The sequence below is a fragment of the Hesperophylax consimilis genome, chromosome 24 (genome assembly GCF_061612785.1).
Source record: "Hesperophylax consimilis isolate HC1 chromosome 24, BYU_Hcon_1.0, whole genome shotgun sequence".
Taxonomy (NCBI): Eukaryota; Metazoa; Arthropoda; class Insecta; order Trichoptera; family Limnephilidae; genus Hesperophylax; species Hesperophylax consimilis.
The window spans coordinates 14,578,491-14,592,582 of record NC_142859.1 but is presented as its reverse complement, the minus strand read 5'-3'; the positions used below and the strand labels follow the sequence as shown (position 1 = coordinate 14,592,582).

General features: G+C 34.8%; 3 protein-coding genes across 3 annotated transcripts in view; all 3 read left to right on the top strand.

The window, feature by feature from the left end:
- The window catches only part of LOC149411963 (uncharacterized), a 591,119-nt gene that overhangs the window by 569,326 nt on the left and 7,701 nt on the right, over positions 1 to 14,092 (top strand). The gene's annotated exons all lie outside the window — the stretch shown is intronic.
- Positions 3,696 to 7,747, top strand: LOC149411965 (uncharacterized). Its single transcript, XM_089646597.1, has 3 exons — positions 3,696 to 3,878; positions 5,229 to 5,888; positions 6,979 to 7,747. Exons 1-3 carry the CDS (start codon positions 3,777 to 3,779, stop codon positions 7,339 to 7,341), a joined length of 1,125 nt encoding a protein of 374 aa, XP_089502723.1. The 5' UTR covers positions 3,696 to 3,776; the 3' UTR covers positions 7,342 to 7,747.
- Positions 8,865 to 12,677, top strand: LOC149411964 (uncharacterized). The gene is made up of 3 exons (XM_089646429.1): positions 8,865 to 9,040; positions 11,037 to 11,660; positions 11,791 to 12,677. The coding sequence occupies exons 1-3, from the start codon at positions 8,939 to 8,941 to the stop codon at positions 12,148 to 12,150; spliced, it is 1,086 nt and encodes a 361-aa protein (XP_089502555.1). The 5' UTR covers positions 8,865 to 8,938; the 3' UTR covers positions 12,151 to 12,677.

Below are 14,092 nucleotides of genomic sequence, written 5' to 3'. Positions count from 1 at the left end.
TGAGTCATGGTTCTATTTTTACACCGAACCAAGGCGTGTGAATTCAAGTTTAAACTTGCTTGCGATTTTCAGTGTTGCCAACTCAGCTCTTTTAGATAATTCTACCTCATTTTTTTATACAAAACTCTTCAACGAAAAATTAAAATTGAAGAGTTATTTCTCCGGTTATTTTTGTGTTGAAATCTTATTTTTATACCTCAGAATTTCTCTAGCCGCCACCTCCGCTTTCTAATTTTATTAGGGTTTCCGCTTTGTCCCTACAACGAAGTATGAGCCTGTTTTATAGTCGCCGAATTTACTAGTAATAAGCTAGCACGTATAGTTAGATTATTCTTTGAATTCCAGCCATTGTAAATACCTAATAGCGGTTCAGACGGTTCGATTTTAGTTGAAAAACTTTTATTGGACGAAAAAAAAAAATAGTTAAACTCGAACCTATAATGATAATCAAGATGGCGTCAACTGAAATTATTCTTGCGTGCGTATCTATAATTTCTGGCACGTTATTGAAAAAGCACAAAAAATTCATTTCAGGAATCAAATACTATTTTGAGAGAGATGGCATTACAATATTAATAATATAATATAATAATAATATCTTTGTTTAGGAAAGTTTACACATTACAACTATACATACATATTATGGTGTACATTGATTTGTAACTTTTATATTTAAGATTATAAAATTAACAAAAATGAAGAACTATTAATACAAACATAATATTGTGAAGGTAAATAGAAAATAAAAGTACAGTTGTGGTTTCTCAAATACACTAGGCTAGCCTGTGTTGAGGCAGAATTTTTCGTGTTAGTTCCTAATACCATTGAACATACATATACTTGTATTAAGAAGTATTCGCTCAATAATGTGGTGGTAATGTGGTGACTTCAATAACTGCGAATTTGGGTGAATGCACCGGTAAAGGCCCTATTCTTATTATAATCCAAATTTTTACACTATCTTTGAAATTTTTTTGTGAATCACATTGTTTGCTGTCTGGAAGAATGTTGTAGAGTCTTGTCGCAAAGTATTTAAATTTTCGTTGACCAAACGTAGTATGTGTTATCGGAATTTGTAGTAAGATTTTGTTGTTGCTTCGAGTACATCGTGTATTTGAACTTTTTACGTAGTAATTGTGTATATTTGAGTATAAATGAGTTAGGATAGTTTTTGCATATAGCTGCTGAACATCAAACACATTCATAATATTAAAAATTAGATTCGAGTCTGTAATTATAGGTAGCCTTAGAATTATTTTTAAAATTGTTTTCTGAGCCTTTATGATTGGGTCTAGTGCAGATGAAGTGCCGCCTCCCCATGCTATGATACCATACTCAATAATAGATTGGCAGACTGCAAAATAAATCATTTTCAGGTGTTGAAAGCCGAAAAAGTTTCGTATGATTCTAAAAAAGTGCATGGTTTTTCTTATTTTGTTTGCAATCATTTTGTTTGCAATGAAGGTTCCATTTGAGATATGGATCAATGGTGAGGCCGAGGTACTTCATCTGAGTAGAGCGCTCAATGTAGGGGCACTGACAACATTCATCGGAATTCAAACACGAGTGTATTCTGATGGAGGCATCATCAGGAGGTTGACCAGTAATATTAATACTTGGTGTGACATATTTAGTTTTCTCGGTGTTCAGTGTGAGCGTGTTTATATCCAACCATTTTTTTACCATGCTTATGTCCGTTTCAGCTTTTTTGTAGACAGCTAGCCGAGTATCAGCTTCAAACAGTAAGACGGTGTCATCGGCAAAACTAACGATTTTCCCTTGAATATTAATGTTGCTTAAGTCGTTAATATACAACAGGAACAAAGACGGACCTAATATACTACCTTGTATTATAAGAAACTGAAGGTTATCGAAATTTGGATGCACCATTTGCAAAAGGTGCCGAATTCCGCTTCATGTGTAATACGCATTTTTTTATAAATGACATTATTTGATTTCAACTTAATTACTACTGGAAACAAAAAATTTAAGGGTGTTCATGTTTATCTCTTAGCTTTTAAGTGTCATTCAACAGAGTTGATCAACTAAAATCGGAACTTCTGAACTCACTATTAGTGCTTCGAAGAACCAATATTTTTATGTGTTTCCTATATGCATTTTTATTCCTTTACTGCTGACTAGCAATGGGCACAATCGATGATTTACTCGATCTTTTTCACGTCATTGGTCAGAATTAATTCAAAAAAGAAAATCGATTCCCATCCCCGAGTTACGTCAAAAATATCTCGGATGGCTTGACAAGAAATTATTCCCGTAGATACTTTGTGTTACGTACTACCTAATATGATTTGATATACATTTGGGATTACGTACATTTTTGGTAATTGTGTTATGTTGGATATTAGACATTATCTATTTAATTATGATAGTATCTAGCAACCGAAGAAGCTACGAGAATATGAACAATTCATTCTTTTTTAGGTTAGGATTTACGACGCCCGTACATTAAGTGTGTGTAAAAAATGGCTTTCTGACTTATAATAAGTTGGGAAGGTTATTAATAAAAATAAATTGATAATTTTCATGCAGTTTTTATGGAACACCTAAATAAATATGAATAATATATCGTTGACATGTATTTTTAGGTTATGTATGTAATTGTTATGAAAAACCCAATAGCCCAATTTAAAAATTTTATATTTGGTTTTCGTTTAGTATCCAGGTTTTTATGTTTGTGGGGATGAAATGTTGTATTATTTCTTCTAACTTCACGGAAGTAGCAATAAAATTCATTGTAAAAAAATGGGCATAAAAAGTAAGCTATAAACATATCACTGCCTTTAGCCTGGTTTTGCTCAATTAATAAAGCAGTTACACACTTCCCCCACCCCCTAGCCTAGCCTCTGAACTGAACACCCGTTGAACTCCGAACGATTAAACACTCGATTCTGTTGGTGTTTCGATTAACATATTTCAATCATGTAAATATTTCGATCCTGTCCATCACTACTGCTGACTGCTGCCGTGAGTGGTTCATTTATGCTGCTGTCCATATCTATCAATTTCTATGCTGTGAGCACTGCCGTCTCTATCTGTGAGTGGTTTATTCAATGGGTTTATGTATGTCTATGTCTATGCTTCTGCTCAGTGTTGCCAACGAAGGTGATTTATCGCCATTTAAGCTACTCAGAACGAGAATCGGCGACGAAAAAATCTAAACGGCGACTGGTCGCCGATTAGGCTACCTCAAAGACAAGTTATTTAAATCAGCCAAATTACAAATAATAAATAATTGAAATGAAAATTTTCAATTTCAATGGAAAAATGTGAGGAATTTTTCGAAATGGAATTCCGTAGCCACCCCCCCTCCCCATGGATTTCAAAATTGTTGTGGGGAATCACATAATGTTTTTGGCTGTGCGGAATTTTTTTTCAGCGAAGTTCTGTAACAACCCCCCCCATGGATTTGAAATATTTTGTGTGGAGTACTCATTTTGAATCATTTTTGTGGGGAATTATGTTTTACATAAATTCTCTAACAACCCCCTCCCATGGATTTCGAATAAGAAAAGGGGGAAATCAAGCTCACGTAAAATATTTGTGGGGAATATGTGGGCAGAATTTATGCGATTTTATTAGAATTATTGCAACTGAAATTCGGCTACATTAGGCTACTAAATGTTTAAAAACGGCGACATTAGGCCAAGATCCGTTGGCAACACTGCTGCTGTCAAATGTCAAGATAAGGAAGGAGTAATTAATGTTTTGGTTTTATATTCTGGTTTTAATGTCTCATTTAACCTTATTTTTATAACATGAATGTCTGCCGGCTATGTATGGGAACAGGAGGAGAGATCTACATGTTTGACGATAGCAGAACGACCGTGAATACGTTCTTAACGTATTGTAAATTTAAGGTTACTTTGAACTATATTCTAAACAACAATGCTTCTGAATCATTTAATTTAATTTAAAAACAATTTAATAAAAATAAGTTCGCACCCTCTCCCATCAATGTTTTAAGTAAATTAAGGATTTGGTTACATTTAGCTATTTAAGTTTTAGCAGATCAAATAGCCAGGTCATTCCCCATTAATCTCCAACTTTATCCACTCCACTTTGAGATCTCTACGTTTCTACAAGTTTGTATTTGTTTGAAACAATTTATTGAAATGTAATTTTGAATACCTTTCACATTAATACATTCAGGTGTGCTTATAATGACATTGATGATGCCAGTCAATTAAATTGTAACATGCTGAGTATGTTTATTTTAATATGCATATTTACCAAAAAAAGAGAACCCGATAACCTATTTTACAAAAAAGGTTCTTAATTTATAAAAATAGAACAATCCTACTTTACTATAAATAAATACAAAATCCTAGAGATACCAACTAACAAATATATTAAAAACACTAGATCTCAGGGTCAAAAACGTATCCACCAAGCAACTACAGATACAACTTTTGGACAAAAAAGTGTCTTATACTGTGGTATTAAACTCTTCAACAAAATCCCATTCTCATTCAAAAATCAGAACTAGATTATAAGATTTAGATTAAAACCTCAAATAAAAATCTTGATGTAAAACATAGGGAGATCAGAGACCGAAAATATACTGACACCAAATACAGACTGAATCTGAAACCACACAACTGCCCTAAGGCTACTTAATATATTTATAATTTTTGTAGAAAAAAGACTGAATTTATAATTTTATAATTTATTTATTATTTATAATTTTTTAAGAAAAAAAACTGAATAATATATTTATAATTACTCCATATTATTAAATTTTAATATGTAGATGAAATCCTCAGCACTCATTATCTGTATTTGTTACTAAAAAAAGAAAGATAATAAAACATTTATTATTATAAATATTATAATTTGGGTTTAATTAAAAAAAAAAATTAAACCTATTTTATTATTAACTATAGATTATAGTTCCATCAACAGTCAAGTTGATGGCCGCCAAACAATAGATGTAAAATATTCATTTTGTTTAAACGACATAACATTTTAAATTGCTTTGTTTCTTATGATAATCGAAATTTAATTGAAAAAAATATGCATATTAAGTATGGTAGTCGTAAGTAAAATTTTACCGTCTCCATTTTTTAAACTATTTGAATTACAAGTTTGCCACCTCTCCAGATAAGTTTTTTTAATCTGTAAGGGAGAAATCACTATACCTTATAGAGAAACACATAATTTATTTTTATGTTTTGATAACATGTCACAAAGATATTTTCTACTTACAGATGGACAATAGCGACGGACTACCCGAATACAGCTGTCTTCCTTGTGTTCAAAAACTGGAATCAGTTGTCTCCTTCATGAAGCAATGCGAAGCCAGCGACAGAGTTTTACGAATGAATTTAGATGGAGATTTCATAAAAGAGGAACCAATTGTTTCTCTGAAAGATCTGCAATCATTCAGTCTGGATTATTTTTCAAGCGACGATGACACTTATCATAATCATGACATGAATGACGACAGTATGCAAAACGATGACGAGGAACCAGAAGACTTTTGGGCAGAATTTGACGATGATAGTAAATACAAAACTCGCAAAAATCGAAAGGACTTGAAGCCGAGCCATTATCTCTGTAGTTACTGCGGTAAAACTTTTGAACCGAGTAAGTCGTGGTCGTTTCACAATCACGTGTTGATGAACCACGTAGAGAACCAGTTCTCGTGTGAAAAATGCCCCAAAACGTTTCACGCCAAGCGGTCCCTCATTTTGCATTTTAATTCGTGTCATCTTATCGAAAAAAAGTTTAACTGCGGCTATTGCACTCGAAGATATTATGCGACCCAAAGCCAGTTGGATGATCACATTAATGCTGATCACAAAAAGACTGTTAAGTTTCCGTGCGAAAAGTGTAACAAGGTGTTTTACAGAGAAACAAATCTAAAGGTGATTATTTGTACTTATGTTTTAACCGCCCGATATATCGAGCAGTGGCGTGCGTTGCTCTCTTACCAAAGGTAAACTGTACGCTGTGCATAGTTTTTCAAGTTCAGGCATAAATTTTCTTGTGCATTGAATATTTGGAAATGGCCTTTTTATCATCCTCTTCCTCTGATTGTGATGACCACCTGAATAAATGGGCACTCAAGTTCCTGGTCTATAATATGTGTTATATATTTAAGAAAATTCACATATCAATCATAAGTTTCCCGCTGTTTTAATTTGTTTAAATTTTATTTTCTTTATATTGAAATTATAAGCGTTATTTTTTTATTGATTTTCTGAACTTTATACATATTTTTCAATTTGTGATATGCTATGTCTTTCGCCTTTTAATATCGGGAAAAGAATATATTAATCAAATGTCATTTTATCAGACTTTTTAGTAATTTATTTTTTTAATTTAACTTTATTTTTATGAATTTTTCGAAGAAAACTTCTTCTAACTGCTTTTCACTTTGTGATGGCATTATTTATTTTTTATTAAAACACAAATAACATTGTTTACATCACTTTATTTCGATACAAAATCTCAACATGTTTCATGAACCAAGTTCACTTCATCAGGAGCACAAGTATACTAAAGTTATAATTAAAATTAGGTCTAGAAAGAAGAGGTAGAAGGAGCGGGGAGGGGTAAGAGTGGGGGAGGGTTATTCAAAGTAGGAATTAAAATGTCATTAGACGGGAAAGACCGGGTAATTATTTTTATGCTCGTTTTTCTTAACGTTTAGCAATCAAAATTACACATTTTGTAGACTGCTAACACAAGAAATGATTTATCTGTAAATTCACTTTTACAGACATTTTGGTATGTATTTAAAATATTACAGTTTGAGGATTTTTGTCCCTGGAAACCATACATTAATATATTAGTAATATTATGTAGTAATAATGCTTGAGTTAGCAGTGATTTTCAGAGCCATTTTTGAGTGCTTAACCAAATAGGCACAGGTTTTCAGCCTTCATGATATGAAGGCCACTGATATCAAGATACTCGCAAGATTTACTGATTAAGGTGACGATATGATTCCAGAAACACAATAAGACCGTGCACGAGGAGAAGCGCTTCTATCCGTGCACATTCTGCGACAAGATATTGCTGTCCCCCAAACTACTCGAGAGTCACACACGCGTGCACACAAACGAGCGCCCTTTCGGCTGTAAGTTCTGCGAGAGCTGCTTCACGACGCAGCGAAGCCTTGATGAACACGAACGGATACACACTGGGGAGACCCCCTTCAAGTGCCCCATATGCGAGCGAGGGTACGCCCAGCGGGGCAACATGAAGAGCCACTTTAAGTTCAATCATAGAGAAGATGATTTTTTTGCTGCAACAGTAGCTTATCATAAAAGATTAGAGAAAGAACGACAAGCATGCAACCAAACCGCCACATAATATTTGTTTACGTCTCAACCCATCTTCTTCCGCTTGTTGTATTCAGGACGGGCACCCATCTTCGGAGGCCTTCATCCGTAATAGCCTCTGGAGTAGCTTTTCCCAGCTCTGCCTGAGGTGATCTGCTGTACGACTTCCTTCTGGAATCACACTCAGTGTTTTCAGTTGGATTCCATCTTAAAAGGTAGAAGAAAAAAAATAAAAAAATTCGAAATTTTCATTTCATTTTACCATACAAAAATATTTTTCTATAGAAGAATATTTATTTTCCCATACAAATGATTCTTCTTTTTTTACCTAAAAACTATCTTAAAACATTAGAATTTTTTAAAAAGTTATTCATGTTTTTTACTTCTAAAATCATGTAGAATCATCCCCCGAAGTTAGCGCTCTTTATCCCCGGACACCCTGTATATTATAATAAAATGAGAAGAAAAAAAAAAACATTTGTTGTTATTACTAACCTTCCCAACTTATTATCAGTCAGAATGCCATTTTTTTTTACACACACTAAATGTATGGGCGTCATAAATCTAAACCTAAAATATGAAAAAATTGTTTACATAGCTTCTTCGGTTGGTAAATAATATCATTATTAATTATTTGACAATCAGCAAAGAATATTGCGTAATCCCAGTTTCGACTGGACATCAAATCATAATAGGTATTACGTAACACAATGTACCACGGGAAAATATCTCGTTCGTCAACCTATCCCAGATATTTTTTACGTATCTCGGATTTGGGAATCGATTTACGTTTTCGAATGAATTCTGACCAATGATGTGACTGCTGTGATATCGAATGAATTCTGACCAATGACTTGACTGCTGTGATTTCGAATGATTTTTGACGAATCGATTCCAGGTTCGACGACGTTTAAAAATGATTTTCTCGCACTTTGGTTTCGAATAGTTTTTGAGAGAATCGATTCCTCGTTCGATGACGTTTCAAAACGATTGTCTCGGGTTGTGATTTCGAATGATTTTTGACAGTATCGATTTGTCCGTGACGATGAAATATTTTTATGTTCAAAAAGATCGAGTAAATCATCGATGATTCAACAATTGTGCCCATCGCTAGATCTTGCCTAATACAGCCAGTTGCATAGATGTTTACATGGTTTCTTGGGTCATTTTTATAAGTTTAAAATATAAAGTATTGAACATAAATATATTCTTACGTACCCCATGATTTAAAAAAAAGTAATGTCTCACAAGACATGTTTTTTTCATCGGTAACCAAAAAAAGTGTGATATACGATTTTTAATAATTTATTCAGGAATGTAGTTCTCGAACTTTAGTAATACATAGTAATCAGCCCTGTGCGGGCGCAATTGGAGCGGTCCGTCAAAGGAAAATTATAGTTTTTAATAAATCATTGTAGAAAGTTTAATTGGGTATAGTTAATTTTTATTTTAAATTCTGTCAATAAAAATCTTTTTTTTACCCCTGGAACATGGATTTTAGTTTTTGGCGTTTTTGGGTTATGGCATCACTGTTCCTGCCTGTCAAATGTCAAGATAAGGAATAGGCGGAGAGGGTTGTTTGTAATCAATGTTTTGTTTTATTTTTTGGCTATACTGTCTCATTTAACATGAGTGTCTGCCGGCTATGCATGAAGACAGGAGGAGAGATCTACTTGTTTGACTATAGCAGAGCGGCAGTGAATACGTTCTTAACGTATTGTAAATTTAAGGTTAGTTTAAACTATTTTCTAAACAATGCTTTCGAATTGTATCGTCACTGAATAAACGAATGTACTAAATAAATTCTGGTGCTCTAAATAAACGTAGGGATGTATTGATTATATAATAATATATTTATCTATTTTGGTAACTATTTCCCTAACCGCCGTACTTTTAGGCACAGATAATGAAAATTCCACTTTGTTTCAACAAAAACAACTATTTACATGCTCCAAATAGGTTCTTAGTTTGGGTTAATTAAGTGATTGATGTGTATTTAGATTGAAAAACTTTCGCAAGTCTCACTACACACAGAAAAGTCCAAAATGGCGGCAAAAGGATCGTTTTTTAAGTAATTTCGATCTTTGATTGAATAAAAATGGAAAAATAATGCATCTTTTATCATCTGTCCCGACGTAAATCGTTGTTTCTTGTAGTAATTAAGTTGAAACGAAGTGTAATTTCCATAATCTGTACCTAGTAAAAGTGCAGCGGTTAGGAAATATTTACTGCTATAAATATTTCAAAATGTTTATATCTGTGATATCAATCATAAATCACAGTTAAATATTTCAAAATGTTTATATCTGTGACATCAATCAATAAATGACCTGTTATTGCTTCACAAAATACTCCTGCGCACAATTTTTTTTCTAAATATTGAAACATTGGAGCGTAACCATACTGACCATACACATTTTGTTATTCATACACAATGTTTTGGCTTTCCGTGGCCGATGGAAAATATTTGTAAAATGTGTAAATGTTTCAAATAAAACATTTTTTCGCAGGAGAACCGCCTTGACAAACGAACTTGTGTTTCCAGTAAATTCTTAATGCAAAAGCTGTTCTTTTATGGCAATGATAAGGGTCCATTATTGTTGTTTTACATTTCGATTAGTCCTCTCTGTATTCCAGCAACAAAGCATGTTTCTATTCTTTCATTTTACCTTTTTGTTTTATAAATTTACAAAATGGAGTCTTCTTACAAGTGTACATACCTTTCATTTGTACCAGTCAAGTACAAATTTCACAATAAAGATTATTTTTACAAAACAACTGTTTTTATTTTTGTGGTGATCTTCCGACTACGCCAATTTGTGGTGACTTCTGACTGAGTCACTATGTTATGGACTGGTTCCTCTTTGTATAATACTTATGTATTCTTCTGAGAGAGATCAGTGAATGATCTCGTATAATAATGATGAGTAACTTTACAATAATAATACTGGAGTGTAAGTGCACTATTTACACATTTATTGTCGCACTACTGGTGTACATGCTGTCTCTATCATGCACGAAAGTGTCTTTCATACATTTAGACATACGTTCATTTCAATTTTTATGTATCTGCGCACCATAATCCACTGCTTTCACCAATTGGACACTTACCCGGTTTGTAGTGTGATGGACTATTGAGTTTCATGTTATATATCACAAGAACATCCCTGTCTGTAGATTAGGGTTGTAGATTATCACCACCCAGTTGGGAAGTGTTGGCATTGAGGGATTTATTATTGTGGTTCTTGAAATGGCCCTGATTATATGAGGGAGGAAAAACGTAGCACGTTGCGTGTGCGAGCTAACTTACATTAAAATGAGTAGTGACTGAGAAATGCACCGTTCTCATGAAGCCGTCGACAAATTTGATCAGGTGTTCCGCTCTTGTCCATCGAGTTTCACGTATGTGCACCGCTGTACAGGGGATCAATACTGCTAGCTCCTTCAAGCAGGCGCCATTTAAATACCTGTAGAACAGACTCAGCATGCCTACATTGCGTCTGTGCATTAGAGATGGCGATCGGTCTGTTACCAACAGATTATATTTGAAAACAATTTTTTTTCTGCCTGACTTCACCATTAATTGACTTATTAGATCCTCTTTTGGCCACCTACACAAATAAACTTGTCAATCTGTAAGTGAGAAAATCACTACACATTACAGAAAAACACATCCAAGTTGTTAACTTTAGTCAAATTTAATGAAGATGTCATTTGAACTTATAGATCGACAACGGAGACGGACTCCCCGAGTACAGCTGCCTTCCATGTGTCCAAAAACTGGAATCGGTTGTCTTGTTCATGAAGCAATGCGAAGCCAGCAACAGAGTTCTACGAATGAACTTAGACGGAGATTTCATAAAAGAGGAACCAATCGTTTCTCTGAAAGATTTGCAATCATTCAGTCTGGATTATTTTTCAAGCGATGATGACACTTACCATAATGATGATGACCCGGAACCAGAAGACTTTTGGGCAGAATTTGACGATGATAGTAAATTCAAAACTCGGAAAAAGCAAAAAGTGTTAAAGCCAAGTCATTACCTCTGCAGTTACTGTGGTGAAATTTTTGTGGAAACGTGGTCGTTGAACAATCATGTGTCGAAGTACCACGTCAAAAAACAGTTCTCGTGCGATAAATGCCCCAAAACGTTTTACGCCAAACAGACCTTCCTGAAACATTTGTATGTATGCCATGTTATCGAGAAAAAGTTTAATTGCAGTTTTTGTACTCGAAGATATGCGACCCAGAGCCGGTTAGATGATCACATTGATACTAATCACAAAAAGACTGTTAAGTTTCCGTGTGATAAGTGTGACAAGGTGTTTTACAGAGAACATTATCTGAAGGTGAGTATTTGAGCTTATTCATGTTTTAACCGGCGTAAATCGACTAAAGTTACCCTGTTTTATTTTCCCTTTCAATATTTAAATTAACTGTTGTCCACGATCTTTAAAAATAAATTACGGTTGATTTCAGAAACATATCCAGATGGTGCACGAAGAGAAGTGCTTTTATTCGTGCACATTCTGCGACAAGATCTTGCCATCCTGCAAGCAGCTCGAGATTCACACGCGCATTCACACAAACGAGCGTCCATTCGGCTGCAAGTTCTGCGAGAGCTGTTTCATGACGAAGCGAAACCTCGACGAACATGAACGAATACACACGGGGGAGACTCCCTTCAAGTGCCCCATATGCGAGCGAGGTTACGCCCAGCGGGGCAACATGAGGAGCCACTTTAAGTTCAATCATAGGGAAGACAATTTTTTCGTGGCTAATGCGGCTTACAGGGAAAGGTTAGAAAGAGAACAAAAGGCAAACACAACAGCTTCATAATATTTTTTACTTCTCATCTTATTCTCCTTGTCTTTTTGGAGTCGGGAACCCATCGCCTCGAAGCAGCTCCTCGAGGCATCACTGTTCTGCGCTACTTTGGCAGCCTCCGTCCATATTAGGCCCAGCCTCTCCTTGCATGTCCTCTGGAGTTGCTTCTCCCAACTTTACCTGGGGCTAGCAACTGGATTTCTTTTCTCTGGAATCACACTCAGTATTTTAGTGGAATTCGGTCTTCTGGCATTTTTAACACATTTACGGCGGGAAGGGTAGTTCTGTCTCTACGCCAGTCCTACTTTAAAATATTTATTTATTTAGAATTAACGGCACAAGTGCCATTTATGTACATACATGAAAGTTATTGACAGTCAAAGTACAATATCGAGAGAAATTATATAAGTTAACAAGAAAAAAGAATTCACATTAGTACAAAGTTATTAAAAGAAATAAAGAAGAATTTTAACAACAAAAAAAAACCTGTTATGCAATGAACTCATTAATACCTATAAGCACTGCTAAAATGTTTAATCAGTGCAAATTTATATTGCGATAGAGGTATATTAAAAACATCAGCTAACATTGCATTCAAGTTACTAGTGGTGTGTAATCTATTTATAACAGAATTGTGGCCTGAAACCTTGCATGATTCTTACAATAATACATACTAGAGAACCTTGATCTAATGGCAGGAACGTGAAAGTAAATCAACATTATTATATCAGGGTTATCCAACTGATAATCTACAATTTTATATAAAAGATCAAAAAAATTTCTTCTGTCATTTAATTTCAATAATTTCAATGAATGTAAAAAAAATATTTATAGATATGGGTAGTTCTCGTGAGCACTCAGGCCGTGGGTCCAATGTTCTATCTTCATACCATCTCATTCCTTTGAGTTTGTTTGTAGATCCCGTGAGGGTCCCTGTTTTCTCACATATGGATCCCCTGGAGGATCCTGCAAAGCTAAGGGTTTTCCCATCGGAAAAGTTTAGGTTTCCCCGGAGGCTCCACGAGAGAAAAATCCACCCAGGTGGCCTCAGCTCTCATCTCCACTCCCCCTTGGTTCCCCGACGGTCCCAAATTAAAATTTTTTTTTGAATGGTTCATTATTGGTCCCACGAATATCTAGGGAAATAAAAGGTCCACCCCAGCAGAGCGTCAATAATAATAATAATATTTGGATGATTTATATAGCGCTGTTTTTGTGCAAAATCACCTCAAGGGCGCTATACAAATATATAATACACTTCTACAATGATCTACTAACTATATATGGTACTATCTACTAACTATATAAAATACAGTACCATACTTACCTGGTAGGTTGATTGAGATTAACACTTGTGCAGTCTAAACACTACGATATACGACCCTGTTCCTCGGAGGCACCGTTCGTGCCACTGTTGTCCAGTGTCATTTAGCGTGACCATGGTAGCTCACACCTCGGCTTGAGATGTCTATTACAGGTAATGTTTCCATTCCCTGAGTGACGGGTTCGCCCCACTCCCCATGCTGAAGCCAAATGTTCATAAAAAAATGTGATCTTCTGGTCTTTCATATGGAAGAATATTTTGTCAAAAGGACACTATATATTGAATATTATATTAAAACTAATGTTCGGCATAAAGGGGAAAATCCAAGGAATATTTTCAGTGTTACTTCTACATTGATGATGTAGAATCGAGGTTATCACGTAATGCCCGGAGGTTCAAAATAAAACATATGCGGCGATGGTGGGTCCAGATTGACCCGGCTGAAATGATGAAATTAAAAGGCTCTCTAAACAAAGTCACAAACAAAAATCACAATACTAGATATGTGCCCGAATGGTTGACAACATCTGCGCGGAACTGTGAGAGACAAAGATGGAAGGACAGAGCAAGAGATATGCTGTTTCGTCGGCTGCTCGAATTCAACTGAGAAGAAATGGAATTTTTGCGTGT

Coding starts and splice junctions, on each gene's coding strand:
- LOC149411965 (XM_089646597.1), top strand. CDS start 3,777: ATGAATGTCTGCCGGCTATGTATGGGAACAGGAGGAGAGATCTACATG. Junction 3,879..5,228: donor TAACGTATTGTAAATTTAAG/GTTACTTTGAAC, acceptor TTCTACTTACAG/ATGGACAATAGCGACGGACT. Junction 5,889..6,978: donor ACAGAGAAACAAATCTAAAG/GTGATTATTTGT, acceptor ATATGATTCCAG/AAACACAATAAGACCGTGCA.
- LOC149411964 (XM_089646429.1), top strand. CDS start 8,939: ATGAGTGTCTGCCGGCTATGCATGAAGACAGGAGGAGAGATCTACTTG. Junction 9,041..11,036: donor TAACGTATTGTAAATTTAAG/GTTAGTTTAAAC, acceptor TTGAACTTATAG/ATCGACAACGGAGACGGACT. Junction 11,661..11,790: donor ACAGAGAACATTATCTGAAG/GTGAGTATTTGA, acceptor GGTTGATTTCAG/AAACATATCCAGATGGTGCA.